The sequence below is a fragment of the Oryctolagus cuniculus genome, chromosome 12 (assembly GCF_051225735.1).
Source record: "Oryctolagus cuniculus isolate XC-2025 breed Fujian yellow rabbit chromosome 12, ASM5122573v1, whole genome shotgun sequence".
NCBI classification, from domain to species: Eukaryota; Metazoa; Chordata; class Mammalia; order Lagomorpha; family Leporidae; genus Oryctolagus; species Oryctolagus cuniculus.
This window is the reverse complement of record NC_142878.1, coordinates 68,362,276-68,386,782: the sequence shown is the minus strand read 5'-3', so window position 1 is coordinate 68,386,782 and position 24,507 is coordinate 68,362,276. Positions and strand designations below refer to the sequence as shown.

Genomic DNA, 24,507 nt, shown 5'->3' with positions numbered 1-24,507 from the left:
TCAATTTTAAAATATAGTATAGGAACTATCTTCATTCAAAAAAAATCTAAAAACTAAGTCATATTTTTTAATATGTGCACAGTGAAGTAAAGGAGACTATGAAAACCACACTGCTTTGGTGAGAAATACACATATCAATCTCATGAAATCTATACATGCGATGCTGGGGGGAAAGGTCATGGAAAATGGAATTAAAAGCTAAATTTACTTTAGTGCCAAAAAAAACCACCAAAATCCAAGCCTATGAGGGATCTTCATCTAATTCAATTTTTTTTTGCACTAAAATAACCTTTTAATTCCATTTTCCTATGAGCTTTTTGAAATAACCTTATACAGAGACAAGAAATTCTGTGAGAAATTTACTAGAGTTTATGTCCCTCCAAAGGCCATCCACAGAAGTCCAAGGGGTCCAATAAATCCCCAGATTAAAAAACTTCTAAAATCTGATCTAAAGTATTCTATTACTTGGAAATTTTCATTATTTAATTGGTTATACATTCAGGTATCCTGCTGAAGTATTTTCTACCAAATCACTAAAAGAAGTAACTATTATTTTTAATCTGAAAAAAATACGGTGAAGGATTTTATAAAGGTATTTCAGTGAAGCTTTTCACAACACTTCCTACCACCTTTCTGAAAGGGGTTTCACAAGTGGACTGGCATCGGTGACACAATATATAGAGAATGCTATAAAAGGAAGAAGACAGGAAAGGACAAAAAGTAGAATGTTTGAAATAATGAACACAAAGGGAAATTTACAAGCTATACACAGAATGGTGCTTCACAAACATACCAGATAATTAAGAGGTCTTTTTAATTAAACGCATAAAAAGTAGTTCCCATTTTACAAGTTTAAAATCAGACAAACAGATGAAGGTATATAATTGATATATTTATAAACTGTATCCACTCAAAAACTCACTGTGGACACAATCTATATTACATTCAGTGTCTATTTACATGATACTTACTGCAGAGAAAATACAAAGTGGATTCCCATCATTTCAGTTCAGTACATGCTGATACAGTTTCAAGACAGTGATTTTTTTTCAACCAGGAAACAGAAGCCTCCCATGCAAAAACACAGCAAGACTAACTAATGGGTTCCATTCCAATATAGCTGCAGGATATGCCTCTGTGTTACTGAAATACAGCTATGTTTTATATTTTAGTTACCAAGATAACAGTACTTATGATTTACAACTGACCTTAAAGTAGTGAATGCTAACATATATTCATCTTGACATTTTAAAAGTCTTAAACACTTAAATAATACAATTCTGAAAGTAGATGTGCCTCACCTTTCATTCAATAAACATGATTTATTTTAACATAGGTTACAAAAGTTCAATTAATGAGCCAGACTTCTATATTTATTTCCTGCCTGCTAAAGTTCAGTCCTAAATCTGACATTGTATCAAAAGCAGCAGAGCAGTATTTCATAAGATTAATCCAAGAGTTACTGGATAGCTTTTAAACTCTCTCACCACTTACAAATATAAAACACTATAGTCTACACCAGTGGGTCCTTACGTGAGAATCATCTGGGGAGCTCCTTAATGTATACACAGGCTCCACATCAGAACTAAAGTATAAGAATCCAGAATGTATTTTTCAAAACTTCCAAGGTGACAGTGACATGGCACAGCCCAGTGTGGGAAACCCTAACCTTAACTACTATGCTGGTGATTCTCATTTTTAAGATGCATCAGAATCATGGCAGGGGGTCAGAGGGGCAGGAGGCATTAACATTGATTTGCTTCAGCAGATTGAGAGTGGTGTCCAGGAATGAGAATGTTACACAAACAATACAGCTGCTCCAAACCCACTCTGAGAAGCAATGCATAGTCTGTTAGATATCACATTAGAAAGGAGTACATTCAGCAGTGTAGATGACATTGTCCTGCAAGCTCTAGTGAGTCCTTCCCCAGGCAGCTGTAACAAGTGTTTGAGGCAACACTTAGCTTTTTCGAATATATTTATATTCAGTATAAGGTTAAAGTCAAGTGAATTGTGAGACCATAATTCATTCATTAAAGAAGGGAAAGGCTCTTTCAAACAAATTAGCTAAGCCTTTAAACAAATCAGTTCTTAGCAACTGAATTGAAATCTAAAGCTTTCCCCATTATTAGCTTGATTGGTATATGATCAGAGGTAGTGATTCCAGCTCACCAAAATGTAATGTGGGTTACAGATGATATGCATTCCAATCACGCACTTTCAATACAGATAGGAAACCAGGTGAATTTTAAATAACACTAAAACTGTGAATAATACACTCTCAGTTTTAAGCAATAAAACATATTTCCCTCATATGAATTTCCAAATATGATACCCAAGAAATATTCTAGAAAACACTAAAACTGCTGCTGCTTTTGAGAAGTAATTTACTAATTTCCTACCATTCCTGTTATTATCTATAAAGTGGCTGTTGGTACATATGATTCTATCTTAAGAATTTTTTTGAAACAAGAAACTCTTTCAGTGTATTATGACTGTTACTAACACTGTGAACACATAAGCACATGTGAGTGTGTGATAGCTCCACCATCCTTGCCAAACTTAACACATATAGTCTACCTGGAACACAAAAGCTATGTAAGCTCAACACTAAACGGCACAGAGCATGTGGTTAGTGGAATCCCTCTGGCATCTCGCTGCTCCCCTTCCTCGTATAAGATGCTGTCATTTCCTGTGCACACACTTTTGCATTCTGTTGTTCTCAAAACTTTACACCACATCTTTTCCAGGGGCGTACGCAATTAAACAACTGTTATGTTCTCTTAACTAAGCAAAGTAAAGGCAATTACCAAAAATTAATGTTGTCCTGCCAGAAAGGCAAATCAGGTCATAAAATAAGAAATGGAAATGTTGAAACCTGCACTCAAAAAACAAAAAACAAAACAAAACAAAACAAAACAAAAAAAAAAAAACAAGCAAAAGTCAAAGAAAAAAATCTGCATTCAAGAAGCTAAAAAAATTCATACTAAATTTTTAACAATTTAGAGTCTAGACTCTGACATCAAACCATTTTTTTCCCAGTTTTCAAATGACTGAAGGCAAAAATAACAAACTTTAAAATGAAGTAAAACAAAAGTTGAAAAGATCAAAACAGTGACATTACATCTACTACCTAAAGAGAAATGCTTCTTGAATGGATGAAACGGACATATGAAGACAGCAATCCTGGGATAAGGATTTCAAAATAACACAATGGTTTAAGGCACTACCTTGTGACTCTACACTCTGCTCATCTTACATCTAAAGAATAAGGGACAGGCGAAGAAAACACACAAACACCACTCTTCACGTCCTCTTGGCTGGTCTGGCAGTTAACTGCTTCTCTCTCTCAAATTCCTTCTCCCGCTGCTGCTCCCTTTCCAACTCTTCTTTTTGCCTCTTCTGCTGCAGTTTCAGTGCTCTTTTCTGTGTCAAAAAAAATTAAAAACCAAGAGAATAATAAAGATTTATAGGTGAGGTAATCAATGTATATTCATAAATGTGTTTTTTAACTTTTTCATCTGTTCAAACATTCCCTTGACTCAAATAAAATTTGTGACTCTAAGTTCTTATAAAAAGAGAATTAAAGTTACAAATCCAGAAAAGGTAAGCCTATCAGCCCAGCTATTAGTAGATAAACTCAAAGCAGGGTTCAAAAAATGCTGTTTTCTTTTTAAAGAAAAAAGTCGAAATGTTACTGTATAAAAAGTAAAAAAAAATAGTAAAGAAAAATAATTAAACCTCTACTTTTATAAAGAATGTGAAAGAATTTTCAACTCACTTTTAACTTTGATGTCTTTTCATGAAGCATCAGCATCTCTTTTCTTATATTCACCAACTTGGCATGATAGTGTTTAGCTTCAGTGAACTTAACATGGAAAGCAGATGAAGAGTCGAGTTAAAACAGGCTGAAATATCAACATGGATAAATAAGCCAATGCCTAAACTGTAGTTCATTCTTCCTAAATCAGTGAAGTTTTTAGAGCCTTATTGCCATATTTTAAATTCTGAAATCTACATTTCATTTAAACTATCAGAATTTTGAAAGCATTTGATTCAATTCAGATGAACAAAAAATTTCTAAACACAAAATAAACATTTACATTCAATTGGCGGCAGACAACATTTTGCTTTAAAAACATCCAACATATTCCCAAAATTTCAGTAAGACTATTGACTAAAGCTGTCAGTTTCAGTTAAGAAAAGTAACACACTCTACTGCCTTTACAAGAGAGAGACCGGGCCAGGACAGTTCAAGGGAAGTGTGTGCTCATCAGGAAAACCCAGGCTCCACCCAGAGATCCCTGTGAGCACTGCAGACACAGTTAGTCAAGTTCCTTGGACTTATGAAGTCAGACCAAGCAGAATAATCTCTGTAAGATACTCTGCTTCTCAAGGAGTTGTAGGTACAGACTCCTGTATCTCAGCCAGCCTGCACAGCCAAAGTGAAGTTGCGAAGATGCTGCTGGCCTAAGTACATGAGAGAGAAGTATTAAAAAGCACCTTATCCTCAAAGTTAACAGAAAGAGAAGAAATCAGAGAAGTGTCAGTGGAGAGCTTTGCAAGCTCAGAATGGCTACAAGTCAAGTCAGAGTCTGATGAGCTCTGGAGCTCCCAGACCCTCTCTGAATCTCTCTGGCCCTTCCAGTCTTCTGTTCCTAGATGATGATCAAAACTACTTTTGGACTGTGAGAAGAAAAAAGAGGAAGAGTCCGTTTCTGCTCCTTCAGACTGAAGTAACAGTGATACACCTGCTTGGTTCATTCATTCATTAAACAAATATTCATTCTACTGCAACACAATTTCAGCAGTGAACACAAAAGTAGGTCAGTATAGCCTGGCCCACCTTTCACAACCAGTCAGGAACTACTGGGCAGAAGACTTTGTACTCACTACCACAAGCTTCTGTCTAATGCTAGAGAATATGGCCTTTGTTTCTTGATTATAGTAAAAGGAGAACATCAGTGAGCCACCTTTGTCCAATGAAAAGTTCTGTTGCTGAAGTATGTATAAACATCTACAAAATCATGCCACCAAGGATTTCTAATGTTTAAGGGAAAAATAAATATAGCAAAAAATTCCTTGTTTTTCTTAAAGTACCAATTCCTCTCATCATCAAAATACTACAGAGCTTTTGATGAAATTCAATTATTCAACTACTTTTTTTTTTTTTTTTTTTTTTTGACAGGCAGAGTGGACAGTGAGAGAGAGAGAGAGAGAGAGAAAGGTCTTCCTTTGCCATTGGTTCACCCTCCAATGGCCGCCGCGGCCGGCACACTGCAGCTGGCACACCACGCTGATCCGATGGCAGGAGCCAGGTGCTTATCCTGGTCTCCCATGGGGTGCAGGGCCCAAGAACTTGGGCCATCCTCCACTGCCTTCCCGGGCCACAGCAGAGAGCTGGCCTGGAAGAGGGGCAACTGGGACAGAATCCAGCGCCCCGACCGGGTCTAGAACCCAGTGTGCTGGCACCGCAAGGCGGAGGATTAGCCTAGTGAGCCGCGGCGTTGGCTTCAACTACTTCTACTGTAAGATATAACTGATCATTCTCCAAGTGTCTATTTTAATCCATAGCATTAATTTAAAATTGTGGCACTATGAATATGCCACATAATTAATAAAATTCTAATTTAAGAAACCATGTAACTGACAGTTAATGAAAGATGGCACTTTCCATTAGGAGAAGATTGATATTCCAAAAGTTCTTTACTTTTAGTTCTCTTTTCCAAGTCTTTTTTTAAAAGATTTATTTATTTACTTGAAAGTCAGAGTTGCAGAGAGAGAGAAGGAGAGGCAGAGAGAGAGAGAGAGAGAGAGAGAGAGAGAGAGGTCTTCCATCCACTGGTTCACTCTCCAATTGGCCACAACAGCCAGAGCTGCGCCAATCCAAAGCCAGGAGCCAGGAGCTTCTTCCAGGTCTCCCACACCAGTGCAGGGGCCCAAGGACCTGGGCCATCCTCTACTGCTTTCCCAGGCCACAGCAGAGAGCTGGATTGCAAGTGGAGCGGCCGGGACTCGAACCGGTGCCCATAAAGGATGCTGGCACTGCAGGCGGTGGCTTTACCTGCTACACCACAGTGCCGGCCCCATTTTTCTAAGACTTTAACTATAAACAGATCTATTCTAGACTCAAATATAAGTTCAATTTCCTATTACAAGCTCAACATTTGAAAGATAGCAATTCAGGACAATGGAAATTCTAGTAAAGTAAATAAATGTTTCTTGTTTAAAAAAATTTAAATTTTTAAAAATTAAAGCAAAAAATCTTAAACATAGTTGGAAGGATAAACCTAGCTGTTTCTGAAACAAGATGCCATTAAGTAATATCAACTAAATCATACTTACCAAAGCATTAATGTCCAACATAGAATGACATTCTTTAAATTTTGAAATCTCTTGTTCCAGTGTGTCTAATAATACAACCTGGTTCTGTCTGAAACAAAAGCATATAGTCAAAATAACACTTCACAAATTTTAAGTGCTAGTTCATTAAAAGGAATCACATTCAGCCTGGTTACTACTAAAGGTTAAAAAATAAGTTGGAAATGTATTGACTCACCAAGGCTTATTTGGTTTAGCACCATCTTTCTCAAAATAATATTCCAAAGACACATTCTAATAACTAAATTTCTTATTCTTGCCTCTATTAATCAAATCATCCAATGGTATTTTGTTATTTTAGCAACTCTCAAAAAAAAAAAAAAAAGAAGTTTGCCTAACAATCTCAATGTTTACCCATCTTAAAATTACAACATTCCCATAAAGGAAACGAGAAGCAAAGACTTTTCAGATCAGAGTTGAGAAAGACGCCCTCAGTATAAGTGAGAAGGGGTAAATAAGCAGCAGGATGGAAAAAGAGTATGAGCAGATGTCACAACCTTCCCCTGCCATCAGCCAGCTGGGTTCTCTTGGAAATCCAGTTTATTTCTCTGGTCCTAAATCTCTTCATTTATTCATAAAGTAAGAAGCTTGGACCAGGCAACTTGTTGGTTCCACATTAAAATTTCAACTCAAAACCTACTGAGGAAGAGAAGTCAACTTGCCAATATTCCTCTACAGAGCATCAGAGGAACAAGTGACCCAAAGGGGGTCATCTAATTGGATTTTAAAGACTGCTATATCCACAGAAAAATATGATGTGATTTACTTGTAAAAATGAGTAATAAGTAAAGAGCAGTGATAAAAAGGGAAATAGCAATGAAGGGCAATTACACTATTTCTACCACCCAGACTGAGTTAGAGCCACCCTACAAATCACAAGTTTGTCCCACCAGTTCAGACTAGAGATCAAAGAATGTAAAAAACAGAATGGACGACAGGAAATCCCAGCTACTTAACCAGAGTTAGGTAGGACAGCAAAAGCAGAAAACAATATAGGAAAAATCGATGAAACCCATTTTACTGATAAAATCTAGCCCAATCAACCAAAAAAGATGAGAAAACACATCAATTAGTAACTGCATCCATGAAAGAGTGGTCATTACTAATCCCATGACATTGAAAGGATAGTAATTCTCAACAACTCTATGTCCACAAATTTGATAATTTAAACAGAAAAGACTAATTCCTTGAAAGACACAACTACCAAAACTCACATAAAGAGAGACGGAAAATCTAAGTAGGCCTATATTAGACAAACTCAATCAATAAGTAGTAACCTTCCAAAAAGGAAAATACCAAGGCCAGATGGCTTCAGTGGTGATTTTGGACCAAATGTTTAAGAAATGAATGATACCGGGGCTAGCACTGTGGCACAGCAGGTTAAAGCCCTGGTCTGAAGCACCGGCATCCCATATGGGCGCCGGTTCTAGTCCCGGCTGCTCCTCTTCCAATCCAGCTCTCCACTATGGCCTGGGAAAGCAGTAGAGGATGGCCCAAGTCCTCGGGCCCCTGCACCCACATGGGGGACACAGAGGAAGCTCCTGTCTCCTGGCTTCGGATGGGTGCAGCTCCAATTGTTGAGGGCATCTAGGGAGTAAGAAGACCTCTCTGTCTCTACCTCTCTTTGTATCTCTTTCAAATAAATAAAATAAATCTTAAAAAAAAAAAAAAAAGAAGTGAATGATACCAATTCTTCACAATCTCTTCCAGAAAACAGAAGCAAAGGGAGCACTTTCTAACTCACTCTATAAGGCTAGCACTACCCTAAAACCAAAAACAGATAAAGACATTACAGGAAAGAAAAACTACAGATTACTGTATCTCACGAACATAGATGCAAAAATCCTCAATAGAAAGGATGGTGTTGTGATGCAGCTGGTTAAGCCATCACCTGCAATGCTGGCATCCTCTATGGACACTGGTTCAAGCCCCACAAGCACTACTTCTGATCCAGCTCCCTGCTAATGTACCTGAGAAAGCAGCAGAAGATAGCCCAACTACTTGGGCTCCTACACACACGTGGGAGATCCTGATGAAGCTCCTGGCACCTGATTTCAGCCTGGCCCAGCTGTGGCCATTGCAGCCATGTGGGGAGTGAACCCATGGATGGGAGCTCTTTCTCTCTCTGTCTCTCCTAACTCTGCCTTTCAAATGTAACAATGAAGAAAAACAACTTTTACACTACAACCAAGTGAAATTTATTACAAGTATGCAAAGCTGGTTCAACATTTGAAATTAATGTATTCTATCACACCAACAAGCTAAAGAAGAAAAATTATGGGCCATATCAATTTATATAGAAAAAGCATTTGGGGGCTGGCGCTATGGCGCAGCGGGTTAACACCCTGGCCTGAAGTGCTGCATCCCATATGGGCACTGGTTCTAGTCCTGGCTGCTCCTCTTCCAATCCAGCTCTCTGCTGTGGCCTGGGAAAGCAATAGAAGATGGCCCAAGTCCTTGGGCCCCTGCACCCACGTGGGAGACCAGGAAGAAGCTCCTGTCTCCTGGCTTCAGATCAGCGCAGCTCCAGCCATTGCGGCTATCTGGGGAGTGAACCAGGGGATTGAAGACCACTCTGTCTCTACCTCTCTCTGTAACTCTGTCTTTCAAATAAATAAAAATAAATCTTCTTAAAAAAAAAAGAAAAAGCATTTGGCAAAATTGAACACTATTCGTGGAGTGCCGTGGAGGATGGCCCAAGTACTTGGGCCCTGCACCCCATGGGAGACCAGGAGAAGTACCTGGCTCCTGCCATCGGATCAGCACGGTACGCCGGCCACGGCGGCCATTGGAGGGTGAACCAACGGCAAAGGAAGACCTTTCTCTCTGTCTCTCTCTCTCACTGTCCACTCTGCCTGTCAAAAAAAAAAAAAAAAATACTTTCAACAAACTAGCAAAAGAGATGAACTTCCTTAACTTGATAAAGATCACTTAAAAAATCTACAATTAACATCACACAGTGATGATTTTGCCACTAAGATCAAGAACAAGGTATGGTCCCTCTCACTACTTCTATCCAACATTGTATGGGAAGTCCTAGGTAATGCAGTAAGATGAGAAAAGGAAATAAAGGCATACAAATTTGGAAGGAAGAAATAGCACAATCTGTCTGTGTTCAGAGATGACATGATATCCTTTGTGGAAATTTCCAAAGAATCAACTAAAAATCTCCTGGAACTAATACATAATGATAGCAAGGTTTTAGGATACAAAGTTAATACACAAAAATCAAATGCAAGGTAGGCATTTAGCCTAGTGGTTAAGACGCATCCTGTATCAGATTACCTGGGTTCATTTCCCAAGGCTAGATCCTGACTCCAACTTCTTAACGGTGCAGACCCTGGGAAGCAGTAGCAGTGGCCTGTATAGTTGAATTTCTGCCACTCTTGTTGGAGACCTTAATTGTATTTCAGGCTCCCAGCTTCAGCCCTGGCCCAGCTCTGGCCATTGAGGGTATTTAGGGTATGAGCTGGAGGATGGGACCTGTCTGTGTGCTCTCTCTCGCTCTCTCGCTCTCTCGCTCTCTCTCTCTCTGTGTCTGCCTCTGATAAATAGTAAAAAAAAAAAAATTAAGGCAGTTGCTTTCCTATGTAGCAACAATGACTATGAAATTTAAAAACAATACTATTGGGGCTAGTGCTGTGCCATAGAAGGTTAAGCCTCCGCCTGCTGTACCAACATCCCATATGGGCACCAGTTCAAGTCTTGGCTCTTCCACTTTCAATCCAGCTCCCTGCTAATACTCCTGGGAAGCAGCGGAAGATGGCCCAATTTCTTGGGCCCCCACACATACGTGGAAGACCTAGATGAAGTTCCTGGCTCCTAACTTTGGCATGGCCTAGCCCCAGCCATTGTAGCCATTTGGGGAGTAAACAAGAAGAGATAAACTAACTCTCTCTCTCTCTCTTTCTCTCTCTCTCTCTCTTGTCTCTCTGTACCTATGCCTTTCAAATAGATAAATAAATCTTTTTTAAAAAATACTATTTATAATAGCTCTCTCAATGAAGTATTTTGGTATAAATCTAACAAAATATGTACATGATTTATATGAAAAACTATAAAACTTCAACAAAAAAAATCAAGGATTTAAATAACCAAGAGATGTTCCAAGTGCATGGATGAAAAAATTCATTATTTTTAACATGTCAATTCTTCCCAACATCATCTAGAGGTTCAGTGCAAACCCAGCCAAAATCTCAGTGAGTTGTTTTGTAGGTATCAAAAACGTGATCAGGGCCAATGTTGTGGCCTAACAGGTTGATGCTGCCTGCAATGCCAGCATCCCATATGGGCACAGGTTCAAGTCCCAGCTGCTCCACTTTGGATCCTGCTCCCTGCTGATGTGCTTGGGAAAGCAGTGGAGAATGGTCTAAGTCCTTGGCACCCTTGCACCCACCTGGGAGATCCAGAAGAAGCTCCTAGCTCCTGGCTTTGGCCTGGCCCAGCCCTGGCTGTTGCAGCCATTTGGGGAGTAAACCAGCAGATGGAAGCGTTCTCTCTTTCTCTCTCTCTCTTTCTCCCTCTCTCCCTCTCCCTTTCTCTGTAACTCTTTCAAATACACAAAATAAATATTTTTTAAAAAAACTGATCTTAAAGTCCATATGAAAAAGCAAAGATATAGAATATTCAACACAAATAGAACAACAAATTTGGGAGACACATTACCCAATTTCAAAACTTAGTATTAAGCTTCAGAAATCGAGAAAGCATGGGGGCCGGTGCTGTGGCGTAGTGGGTAAAGCTGCCACTTGTAGTGCCGGCATCCCATATGGGCGCTGGTTCGAGTCTTGGCTGCTCTACTTCTAATCCAGCTCTCTGCTGTGGCCTGGGAAAGCAATAGAAGATGGCCCAACTCCTTGGACCCCTGCACCTGCATGGGAGACTCGAATAAGGCTCCTGGCTCCTTGATTCGGATCAGCATAGCTCCAGCCATTGCGGCCAACTATGGAGTTAACCAGCAGATGAAAGACCTCTCTCTCTCTCTCTCTCTCTCTCTGCTTCTCCTTCTCTCTGTGTGTAACTCTGACTTTCAAATAAATAAATAAATCCTTAAAAAAAAAAAAAGAAAGCATGGTATTGGTTAAAGAACAGACAGACTAATCAATGGAACAGAAGAGAAAGCCCTTAAGTAAACCCACACAAATAGTCAATTCCTTTTTTTTATTAAAACTTACTATTTAAAAAAGATTTTATTTGTTTGATAGGCAGTTATATAGAGAGGGAGAAAAGAGAGAGACACAGAGAGAAATTTCCCATCCATTGGTTCACTCACAAAGGGCTGCAACAGCTAGGGCTGAGCCAGGCCAAAGCCAGGAGCTTCATCTGGGTCTCCCATGTAGGTACGTTGGCCCAAGTACTTGGGCCATCTTCTGCTTTCCCAGGCACATTAGCAGGGAGCGGGATTGAAAGTGGAGCAGCCAGGATTCAAACCAGCATTCATATGGAATGCTGGCACTGTAGCTGTCAGCTTAACCTGTTGTGTCACAATGTTGGCTCCAGTCAACTGCTCTTTGACAAAGGAGCAAAGGCAATGCAGTGGAGAAAACACTTTCTAACAAATGGTTCTGAAGCAGTAACTGGACATCCATGTGCAAAGAAATACACCTAAACATAGTCCCTATACCTTTAACAAAAATTAACTTAAGGGCAAGTGCTGTGGCACAACAGGTTAAGCCACAGTGCCAGCATCCCACATGGGTGCTGGTTTCTGTCCCAGCTGCTCCACTTCTGATCCAGCTCACTGCTAATGTGCTTGCAAAGGCAGCAGAAGATGGCCCAAGTCCCTGGCCCCTGCCACTCACATGGGAGACCTGGAAGAAGCTCCTGGCTCCTAGCTTTCACCTGGCCCAGCTCCAGAGGTTGTGGTCTTTTGGGGAGTGAACTAGCAGATAGAAGACTTCTCTCTGTAACTCTTTCAAATAAATCTTAAAAAAAAAATAAAAAAAAAAAAAATAAAAAAAAAAACACAAACCTCAAAATGGACCATAGATCTAAATGTAAAATGCAGGGCCAAGCATTGTGGTGCAATAGGTTAAGCTACCACCTGTGACACTGGCATCCCATATCAGAGCACAGGTTTGAACCTGGCTGCCCTGCTTCCAATCTAGCTCCCTGTTAATGTGCCTGGGAAAGCAGTAAAGGTGGCCTAAGTGCTTCAGTCCCTGCCACCCATGTTTGAGACCCAGATGGAGTTCCTGGCTCCTGCCTTCGGCCCAGCCCAATCACAGCCAATGTGGCCATTTTCAGAGTGAACTAGCACATGAAAGATCTCTCTCAGTCTCTCCATTTCAAATAAACAAAATAAATGTTTAATAAACAAATGTAAAATGCAAAATTCTAAAACTTCTAGAAGCAAACATTTAGGAGAAAATTTATGGGATCTCAGTCTAGTGATGACTTTTTGGACATAATACCAAAACAATGATGTATGAAAGAAAAAAACTGTTAAGTCAGACTGTATGAAAATTTAAAATTTCTGTTCTGCAAAAGACACTGTTAAGAGAATGAACAGATAAGCCCTGAGCTTGGAGAAAATATCTGTGAAAAAATTAAAAATATACAAAGCACTCTTAATAAGAAATTTTTTTAAAGATTTATTTATTTATTTATTTATTTATTTATTTGAAAGGCAGAGTTACAGAGAGGCAGAGGCAGAGGCAGAGAGACAGGTCTTCCATCTGCTGGTTCACTCCCCAGATGGCTGCAACGGCTGGAGCTGTGCCAATCCGAAACCAGGAGCCAGGAATATCCTCCAGGTCTCCCACACGGGTGCAGGGGCCCAAGGACTTGGGCCATCTTCTACTGCTTTCCCAGGCCAAGGCAGAGAGTTAGATTGGAAGTGGAGCAGCCAGGATTCAACCCGGCACCAATATGGGATGCTGGCACTGCAGACCAAGGCTTTAACCTACTGTGCCACAGTGCCAGCCCCAGAATTTTTTTTTTTTTTTTAATTTTTAAAGTGGACAAAGATCTGGACAACCATTGGATAATAATCCATCTGACCTCTGTCCCAGGTTCTCAGAACAAAGCTTCTAAAATTCTTGGAATCCCCATGTGATGGGACGATCTGTTGTTATTCCTGAGCTCCTTGAATCCGACCTCAGTTTATGTTAATATAGGTGACTCATGTAATGTCCCTACAGCTTCAGGATAGGGGGCTGGGCATGCCAGAGGACCATGTGAATAGAGGGTTGGGGCTGTGAGCCATGTGGTGTCAACACATCCTTCAAGGAGAGAGGGCTGTAAACTGAATACAATCAGGTGGCAAATTCAATCAATTATGCCTATGTATTAAAACTCCAATGAGGCCGGCGCCGCGGCTCACTAGGCTAATCCTCCGCCTAGCGGCGCCGGCACACCGGGTTCTAGTCCCGGTTGGGGCGCCGGATTCTGTCCCGGTTGTCCCTCTTCCAAGCCAGCCCTCTGCTGTGGCCAGGGAGTGCAGTGGAGGATGGCCCAGGTGCTTGGGCCCTGCACCCCATGGGAGACCAGGAAAAGCACCTGGCTCCTGGCTCCTGCCATCGGATCAGCGCGGTGCGCCGGCCGCAGCGCGCCGGCCGCGGCGGCCATTGGAGGGTGAACCAACGGCAAAGGAAGACCTTTCTCTCTGTCTCTCTCTCTCACTGTCCACTCTGCCTGTCAAAAAAAAAAAAAAAAAAAAAAAACTCCAATGAAAACTGGGGTAGTAAACTCAATGGAGCTTCCTGTATGGTGAATGTATCTGACGGCCTCTAATACACCTTGATATACCAGGAAGTCCTAATTTCACTAGCAGAGGACACAGAAACTCTGTTTGGGACCTATGTGCCTCTTCATTTAGCTAGTCCTTATCTGCAACCGTTATAATAAAACTGTAATCGTAGGGGCCAGCATTGTGCAGTGGGTTAAGTCAGCCTGTATCCAGTATGAGCACCAATTGGAGTTTTGGCTCCACTTCTGATCCAGCTTCTAATGCACCTGGAAAGGCGGTGGAAGACAGCCCAAGTACTTTAGGCCCTTGTCAACCTAGTAGGAGACCAAGAACGAGTTCCTGCCTCATGCCTTCAGCCTGGCCCAGCCCTAGTTGTTTGGGGCATTTGGAGAGTAAACCAGCAGATGGAAGATATCTCTCTCTCTCTTTTCTTCCATCCTTCTCTCTCTCCCTTCCCCCCACTCTTCTCTTCCCCTCTCTATTCCTCTAACTTTCAAATAATTTTGTTTAAGGCCCTGTAACTGTAAATGGAGGGCTTTTCTGATCCACAAATCTAGCTACTGTAGACGTTTTTGAGAATGTTTACTTACAGTACAGTACTACAGAAAAGATGACTGCATTTCCATGTCTCTGAAGCTTTGCATAATCTGTGGTAAATATGCTAAGAGTGATTGTGAAGCCTTGATGCTGTGCCTGAGGAACAATCCTCTGGGAGAAGAGATTCCCTAAGAAGGTCCAAGCCTAGGTTATCTCAAAGGACGTTCCATAAAGACCGCTCACAACTGTACCTCCCTGGCTACTCTAGGGCCCTGGATTTCAGAACTTCCTTTTTATCTTTCCAATATTCTTAAGATGATTAATACACATAAAATAATATGTATAATCTTTCTCAATTATAAAAATAAATTGTATTCTTAGGTCTTCCTTCCATAGCCATAGTTTGCTACAAAATAAACTGTCTACCATCACCTTCTCCCTTACCTCTCCAGGCCTTGGCTTCCACAATGGAGAAGTGGCTTACCAAAGGTTTGATGTCAGAGCCAGGACTGCAACCAAGGAGTTTCTCATCCCAGTACTCTACACTGTTATCAGTAGAAAAAATAGTGGACAGGTGGCAAAATATTTCTCTTTTTCCTACGTCTGAAAATTGCTTACCTGTCCTTAACACTCAAGAAGAACAACAACTACTAATTCATCACATTCAGCAGTGAACTCTACTCATTATCTATGTAATCCTTCCAGGCTACTTAACTTCTCTGGGCCTCAGTTTCCTCAAATGTAAGTGAGGATAATATTAGATACTTCATAAGGCAGGTGTGAGGATTGAGACATGGCAAATAAAGTGCTGGCCACGTAGTACATATGGTTAATACACAATAACATTTTACTATCACCATTACCATCACCATCACCATCATCATCATCAGGATCTAGGAAGAAATGTTGAGTTACTCAAAATACTAAGTTTTAGCCAATGTCATCAATTAAACTCTGTAGTTGAACCTGGATTCCCAGCTTTGTCTAAGTAGTTTTATCTAGATATAATTTGCTTATGGAGTTTATTATCTTCCTTCAGTCTATCATACCTCATCCAATATCTCCTACAAAGACCCTTATGACTTGCTTGCCAGAGGATTGATTAGCATCAAAATACAAGGCACACCATGCACTGGAAATTTTTTTAAAAAAATCCCACTTGGGACTACCAGGAAATGGAATGTTGCCAACTCCCTAACTATAGTACATATCACATGTAGTAGAACACAGTATCACTTTTATGCTCATTTAACCTCTTAAAGCCAAGGATTATTATAACATTACTTACTAATAACTAGAAAAAAAAATTGCTTATCAGCCTTTTGGCTAAGATCAAGTGCAGTGTAACTGGAAAATGGGCACAATTGATTATTCCTCACCTTTTGTCCTAAAGAGGCTTTTGAAATGGGTTTTCAAAAGGTGAGTCTTAAATCAGTGGCAGTTCATAGGCAGTTTAAAACTCACCACCAGAAAGAGAACCGACAGGCCAACCTGAGCAATCCAGACAGGAACTGATGAAGGAGGAGAGAGGGCTAAGTCTGTTTCTCTGGGTGGGAGGTGATAAAGTCACAGCATCTACTTTTGTACATTGATCCCATTCTATAGGTTGTGTTCTACCTAATCCTGTTCTCTTAGCACATCCTCCAGCCCTTTAACTACTAGGAAGAAAACAGGTAATCCAAAAAAAAAAAAAAAAAGAAGATATGTAAGGATCTCCGGCAAATCATTTGAACCAGCAACTGAAAAAAGTGATGCTTTTAGAGAGGCAACTTTTCACCTCCACTCAGAAATATGTATACCTACCCTGCAACAATCTCCAACAGGCAATATCTTCATAAGATTTGTGGTACTTCTTAGAAGAGACCACTCTAGGCATATTCAGTTTGCTTTTTACATTTAGATGACTGTGTGCTCCTCTATTTCCACAGAAATGCTCTATAATAATTAAACACTACAAAACAGTATACCTTAATAATGTACACAATTATACTCATACAGTAAATTGTGACTACGCCAGAGAGAAAATGAGTACAAATCAGTTTTTTGTCAGCTTACGTGAGCTCCTGGAGGGCTTGTTTTGATCTCTGCAGGTCTGGCAAGTAGTGAGAAAGCAATCCTTCTGCCAGCTGCTCCACAGCTTTGTCTTCTACACTCAGGTCCTCTATTAACCCTTCATCTGGAGAAGTGTCACTTACACCTGGCCCCAAGCAAAAATCACCTTTAGGAAGCTCTTATACTGGCATAGTTATGAAAGGGAGAGTGGGTGGGAAGGTGGCCCACAGTGGAGTTGAGAGCATGCACCTACTTTCCTGGCTGTCCTTCTCTTCTTTCTAAACTTGTACCTCCGATCTTTCTCTAAAAAACCGGTTGTGAGCACTCCCAAAGTATTTTTAACCCACTAGTATAAGATAAAATCTGGAAGAAAAGAACGTTCACACACTTAGAATTCTGCTGGTGCCGGCACTGTGGGGCAGTGGGTTACGCCCTTGCTTGTCAAGCCATCATCCCATATTGGAACGCCAGCTGCTCTGCTTTTGATCCAGCTCCCTGCAAGTGCACCTGGGAAGGCAGAAGATGGCCCAAGTATTTGGGTCCCTGCCACCCATGTAGGAGACCAGGATGGAGTTTTTTTTTACTTTGGGCTTTAGTTTGGCTGTTGTCAACATTTGGGGAGTGAACCAGCAGATGGAATGTCTCTCTTTGTCATTCCCTCTGTCACACTGCTTTTCAAATAAATAAATAAATAAATCTCTTACAAAAGCAAAATTCTATGTGTTTACATTTTTTTCAGGGCAGGGATATTTATAGTTTTCAATGAGCTGAAAAGTCTGAGGATGATTTAAAGTACTTTGCTTTCAAAAGGATGCAGAAATTATACAAAAATGCAATACCTGAAAACATCTGTTTTGTATTCCACAGAAACAAGAATATTGGCCAACATTCAGTTTGCATATAGCCAGATATACTATTTACAAGTAAAAGGGGGGTTGTTTTGTGATTTGTTAGAGAGAAGAGAGGTTTTCTAAGAATTCCTCCTCTCTTAAGATTCAACCATAGAAAATAATGTAATTTATTGTCTTATATGTAAATCTAGACCTGATCTGAGGATTGACACCTGATTCTTTCTCTTTGAATAACAGTGTAAGCACTGTGCCAGGCATTCAAAAAAATGAATGTCTAAGACGAAAGAAATCCATGAATCGTTATTCCAAGCAAGAAAAGTATAAACAATTTCTAAATTGGGTTCAATTAATAATTTAATAGGTATTTTTCCTTCTTTCTTTCTCTTTTTCCTTTTTTCCCCCCATAGAGAGAGAAAGAAAGAGATAGAAAGCTCTAATCTGCTGGCTCATTTACCAAATGCCTGTAATAGCAGGGCCAAAGCAGTCTGGGCCAAGGCCAGAAGCTAGAAACTCAATCCAGGACTGCCACATGGATGACAAGAACCCAATTACTTGAGCCATCACCACTGCCTCCCAGGTCTGCATCAGCAGGAAGGTGGAGTCAAAGAGCCAGAGGTGGACAATGAACCCAGGCACCCCAATGTGGGACAGGGGCATCTTAACTGCTAGGCCACAGGTCCACCCCTGGTTTAAAAGATTTAGAATCACAGGTTTAAAATCAGAAAAAAGCAAATGGTCACCTTGCCAGAATTGTACTAGCAAGCATTTTATTGTAAAAACATTTTATAGTTAATATTTTTTTCAAAGATTCGTCTATTTATTTTAAAGGCAGAGTTACAGAGAGAGAGGCAGAGGCAGAGGCACAGGCAGAGAGAGAGAGAGAGAGAGAGAGAGAGATCGGTTTTCCATCCACTGGTTCACTCCCCAAATGGCCACAATGGCCAGAGCTGTGCAAATCTAAAAGCAGGAGCCAGGAGCTTCTTTTGGATCTCCCACACGGATGCAGGGGCCCATCTTCTACTGCTTTCCCAGGCCATAGCAGAGAGCTGGATCAGAAATGGAGCAGCCGAGACTCGAACCGGTGCCCATATGGGATGTTGGCACTGTAGGTAGCAGCTTTTCCCACTATACCACAGCGCTGGCCCCTATACTTAATATAAACTCTGAAACATCTCTCTTCAATCATAGTCTGGCAGCAATAAGAAACATGAAATCGGGTCTCTTTATGGAGTACATTGATCACAATGCATTGCTTATAGCACGATTCTAGGTAGTTTTTACTCCAGATTTAAATTTTGCCAAGAATGAAGAATACAACATGTTGTCATACTCAAAATAAGGTTTTAGAAAATCAAAATAAAGTCATATTATTTTTATCTTAATCCTAAAAACGTATGAACAAACTCTGGAATTCTCACATTTAAAAGGCAATATTTAAACAGGTAAGAGCTAACTGGAAACTGAAATACTACACAACTATGATAAAAAATATAGTGAGAAAAGTACTTAAGGATACTGTGCCCCCAATGTGCATTAAATGGGAAATGAACAAATTATATCTGGCAATTAATGCTACTGCTTAAGACCTGATTACAGTAACAGTACAAACATCAATTTTCTTTAAGTAAATACAGAAAGCATAAGTATTAGAAATAAACAAATAGAAACATTCAAAAAAGGATGAATCAACTTCAAGGAATAACAAAATATACATATGTTTAACTCACAGACATGTTCCACTCCCCAGTCTGCTGGTGAGTTACCAGACAAGTCTCAGATACTAGTGTTTGTACACTTAGTTACTAAAGGCAAGGTAACTTATTGTGGAGAAGTAAAGAAGAAAGCATCCCTTCCCTAGTCACACAGAAGCATTCCCTGAATACCTATTATGTACGGGTTATGAGGTTATAGGCAAGCCTCCTTCCCTAGAAGGGTACAAGGGAATCGTAGAATATGAGACGTGCCAACAGGAAAACAGAAATGGTTCTGGAAATTCAGGGGAAAGAAAGATCACTTTCAGCAGGGACGAATGGAACCATTTTGAAATTAAGCGTGGGCCCCTGAGGTGAGGTTTCAAAAATGGATGGTGTTTTCATTTCTTTTTTGACGTGTCACTCAGTGTAAAAACGTAAAACATGACAGAGGAAGGCACAAGCTGAAAAGTAAAAATACTGCTTCTCACTGCCTGACTCCACAAGACATTACTCTGGAGTATCTTACATACCTTCCAGAAATTGTCTCTGCTTGTCTAGGTATTTACTCCTCATTACAAACGAAACAGTTCTCATACTGTTCTGTGTACTTTTGTCTTAAATATATATCTTAGATGTTTTTCTCCATCAACACATATGGATCTACCACATTCTTTAATAAAAGAATACAATTCTACCAAAGTTTATTTAACTAGTTCACTATGAATGGGTCATTTGGGTTCCTAGCTTATCTTTGCATATTAGTGTCATTTTTTCTGTAGTATACATTCTTAGGAAAAGACTGTTAAGACAAAAATTTATGCATTTTTTAAAAGACATTAAAAAGTTGTCCTCCTAGAATATGGGACCAATTTAGACTCCCACCAACAATCTACGAGGACTATTTCTAAAGGTTAAGAATTCTGTGACAGGAGTGGACAGGATGGAATACTGGTAAAGCGAGCAGCGCGAGGAGAGATGGGAACACAGGCTTCCTCCGGAAAGGGAAGGTCGTCTGAGGAGTCCAGAGCACAGGACCTATGCAACATGGCAACTGTGAGCTATTTATTAAGCTGTGTTGCCAGGCTGTGAGAGCCCACCGGTGTTAACAGGTCTGGACTTTGTCCTAAGCAGTGAGGAGCCACTGAAGGAGCAAAGGAGAGAGATGACTAGTGCTTGGTGCAGGCAGTGACATAACAGCAGGACAGATGAGTTGGACTAGTAAAAGGTCAGAAGTGGGCTAGCTTTCCAACTGCTAGTTTGAAAATACAAAGAGGAAATGAAAATTGTACAGTAGAATCCCCTAGACTAAGAGGGAAGACAAGAGAGAGCGAAGAGTTGAGAGCAATTTCAGCATTTCAAGGGAAAGCCATTTGGCATCATCAATAGGCTCAAACATCTGCTTTGATTTATGCTCTATATGAAATTAGTACAAAATATCCATGGTTGAGGCATCAAGCAAGAGTGAGCAGAGGGGCCCAAAATGAAAATATGTGTAGATGGTCCCTACAAACGCTGTATGTGTTCAATAAAAACCACACTTCAGATTTTGAGTTTTGATCTTTTCATAGGCTAGCAGTGTGCAACAGGAACTCTCTGGCAAACCCTATAACTCAGTTATTCATACAGTCAGGAGGGTAAATAAACAATAACTTACAGTGTATTATGTTGCCAAGCTACGATGTTTGGTAGGCTAGGTGCATTTCAATGGTATTTTCAATTTGTCATGTGCTTACTAAGCAACCCCATCTTGAGAAGTGAATGCCCAAGGAAGTCCTATTCATAGACGTGACATCTGAAGTGTGAGGAGAAAGACAGCATGAAGGAAAACAAGCCCTATTTTGAGGGTTAACAGACTTTTGAAAAAGGGCAGATCCAAAATCCTAGGGCTCCTCATCTGTAGCACAAAACATAGAAAATGCTTTGAGTGGCTATCTTCTCAGTTCTCCCAAGAATGGTTCATACACAGCAAGTTAACCCATTCCACTCAATGGATACCTTACGGCATTAGGACTTAAGCATCTCCTGGAATTCGGGCTGAAGACAGGCAGTTGGAGGGATAGGGACAGACTACTGTCGTGAAGAAAGAGAATGTCATGAGTGGTCACGACACGTCTCGGAGCTATAGAGACCGTCTTTCTGACGAACTCATCCCAACCACTATCGTATGACAAGCAGCCAGCGATCTGCTGCAGTCAGCACACAAACTCAGAATGAACGCCGCCCAGGTCGCCAACCGTACCCATACAGCGCTTCCACTCCGGCCTTGGGCCGCCGCCCAGCCGGCGAGGCGCGGGGAAGCAGGCGCGGCTCCTGCCTCCGCGCTCCGGCCAGACCTCAGCCGCCGAAACCAGCTTCCCTCTTGGGGGTGGCTCCCGAGACCCACCCACTCGCACCCGGGCAGCCGCCCGCCCTGCCCTGCAGCACATACCAGGCATCGGTTCCCGGACCTCCAGGCTGTCCGGTGGCTCTGTCGGGACCCCGTCCGGGGACGGAGACCCGGGGACACTCGTGTCCATCCCTCTGGGAACAAGGCAGTGGCAGTCTTGAAGACTTAAGAAGCAACGACGGACCCAGCGCCTTCAGCTCCCGGCCGGAGCGAAGCGACGGTCGCACCCGGAACTTACGGAAGCGGAAGAGAGCCGCGGGCGCACGTGACCGCGGGCAGGCGCTACCCCACCCACCCGGGCGTCGGGAAACCCTGCGTTTGGTTGTGGGTTCCGGGCGTGGTTTAGCCCCGCTCTGCGGAGCAGGGCTCCGAAACCGGCTCCCCGACGGAGAGCGAGGGCGGGCCTGGGCTGCTCCTCGGTGGGTCGTGAAGACCTGAAGAGCGCTGGAGCTGTTGGACGCGGGCGAGCAGTCAGGTTCTCTTCACGGAGCGCTGCTTTTCATTGTTGTGTCCGTGTAAAGGAAAAACCTCAGGAACGGATCTGCGCGCTTTCCCCGGGATCTAGACCATTTTAAAAATCCCGTGTCCAGCTCTCTCTGGGCTTCAGCCTTGCTGATAATTGGGGCTTTCTCACCACTTCGGTCTCCCCTTGTTAACTAACGATGGAGCATCTACTGAAGACACTCTGCCAAATTTCCGGAAACTACTTGTCATAAATATTCATGGAAAATAGGCAGAGATAGCCGCTGGACCTAATAAAATGGCCATCTATCCGTTTCCTTCCTAGACCTTCTTGATAGGGGATGCCCATGTGGGCTCCCCTTTTACCCGGGGCCTCCTGAAGCCCCAAACTCCAAGCTCTTTTGTTATGGTTTCCCCTTAGTTTCCTAAAGTTATATCCCTCTTATGCTTTACCAATGAGACTGATGGTTTAACTTCCTGCTTTCTTAGAGCTGCCCTGTCATACCCTGTTGGCCTGCTTCCAAGCTGCTCCAGTCACAACTTGGCTCATCAGCCTTTCCACATACCAGCTTTCTCCCACCTAAGCCATCAAACTTTCCCCAAGACCTAATCAGGAAAGCAAATTTGAATGATAGCCTCCTATCTCACGCTGGCCAGTAATAAATCCCTTCTCTTCTCAAAAGACTGGTGTCATGATTTTGTGTGTGCAATGGGCAGTGGTGGCCTACTAATGCTCCCTGATTTTGCTGTTTAAACAATTTTCTAAAGTTAAAGCTGTCTTTAAAAAAAAAAAAAATTATACCAAGCCTCAGAAACATGCCAGGGCTCTGTATGGCTATGATCAACGTATTCACAGCTTTCCTCTTTTGGCCTTTTGGCCTCTCAGGATTAGCACCTCCTAACTACTGGTGATGGGCCAAATAATGACCTGTCCAAGGTGCCCACAGCCTAAGTCCCTGGAACTTGTGAATATGTTAGGTTGCATAGCAAAGGGCAATTAAAGTTGCTAATAATCTGACTTTTCAGTAGAGTGTGGCAGGCATCTAGCCTAGCAGTTAAGATGCCAGCATCCCACATTGCAGTGCCTGGGTTTAGGATAACAGGCTGCAACTCCGGACTCTAATCTCTAGCTAAAGCAGACTCTAGGAAGCTTGTGGTGACGGCTCAGTGACTGGGTTCCCAACACCCACATGGGAGACCTCGATTGTGTTCCCAGCTCCTTGCCTGAGCCCGACCTAGCCACAGCTGTGGCAGGCATTTGGGGGAGTGAACCAGTAGATGGAAATTCTCTTCTCTCGCTGTTTCTCTCTCTTTCCCCTGCTGTCTCCCTTTCCCTATTCCTCCTTCCCTCTTGCCTTCTCAACATTTTTTAATTAAAAAAAAAATCAAATGATCCCAGATTATTCCAGTGGGCCTAATCACAGTGGGCTTTAAAACTGGACGAGGGAGGCAAAAGAGAGAGAAAAGGGAAATGTGTCTATGAAGAATAATTACAGGAATGTAACATTACTGGCTCTCAGGAAAGGAGCTTCCAGCCAGCAATTGTGGGTGACCTCCAGAAGTTGGAAAAGATAAGGAAATTCCCCCATGGGACCTCTATAATGAAGCTCAGCCCTGCCAACACCTTGGTTTTCTCCCAGGGAGCCCTGCATTGGACCTATAGAACTGTAAGGTAATAAATATGTATTGATCTTCTACCACAGCCATGGGAAAGTAATGCACTGTCCTTCAAACATCCTGATTCCACTGAGTATTCTCCTAAACTGCCCTCTATTGGCTGTTGTATTCTTGCCCACGCATCAACCTGGAATGATCCATTCTTTTTAAAGTTCTACTCATCTTTCAAGGCTCTCCTAAATAATACTTTCCTTTAAAATCACTGACAATTCTACTTCTCTTTTCACTCAGAAGTAACAGTAAAAAACCGGTTCTCAACTATAAACATTCTTCTGCTGCTTAGCACATAATTCATTCTTTTTTTTTCTTTTTTTTTTTTTTTTTTTTTTTTTTTTTGGACAGGCAGAGTTAGAGAGAGACAGAGACAGAGACAAAGGTCTTCCTTCTGTTGGTTCACCCCCCAAATGGCCACTACGTGCGCTGCACCAATCCAAAGCCAAGAGCCAGGTGCTTCTCCTGGTCTCCCATGCGGGTGCAGGGCCCAACCACCTGGGCCATCCTCCACTGCCTTTCCAGGCCACAGCAGAGAGCTGGACTGGAAGAGGAGCAACAGGGACAGAATCCGGCGTCCTGACTGGGACTAGAACCTGGGGTACCAGCAACGCAGGCGGAGGATTAGCCAAGTGAGCCACGGCACCGGCCATAATTCATTATTGCATATTGGTTATTTCTTTTGTCTTCCTCTATTATTGCAAACTCCAAACAGAAACTCTTACAGAGAACTATAACGGTTCTTGATACATACTTAATAAATGGGTAAGTATTCATTTCTCTAGG

At 41.7% G+C, this 24,507-nt stretch overlaps 1 protein-coding gene across 2 annotated transcripts; it reads right to left on the bottom strand.

Moving 5' to 3' along the window:
• Positions 1–790: 790 nt before the first annotated feature.
• BLOC1S6 (biogenesis of lysosomal organelles complex 1 subunit 6) lies at positions 791–22,183 on the bottom strand. 2 transcript variants are annotated; one of them, XR_016218087.1, is made up of 5 exons: positions 21,634–22,183; positions 16,664–16,805; positions 6,346–6,433; positions 3,782–3,908; positions 791–3,426 (listed from the first exon to the last, which is right to left on the bottom strand). XR_016218087.1 is itself a non-coding variant. In XM_002717745.6 (5 exons), exons 1-5 carry the CDS (start codon positions 21,719–21,721, stop codon positions 3,307–3,309), a joined length of 525 nt encoding a protein of 174 aa, XP_002717791.1. In that variant the 5' UTR covers positions 21,722–22,183; the 3' UTR covers positions 791–3,306. The 2 variants fall into 2 exon arrangements, 1 of the variants encoding a protein (XP_002717791.1); XM_002717745.6 differs by having other exon boundaries at positions 3,782–3,868.
• Positions 22,184–24,507: the final 2,324 nt, after the last annotated feature.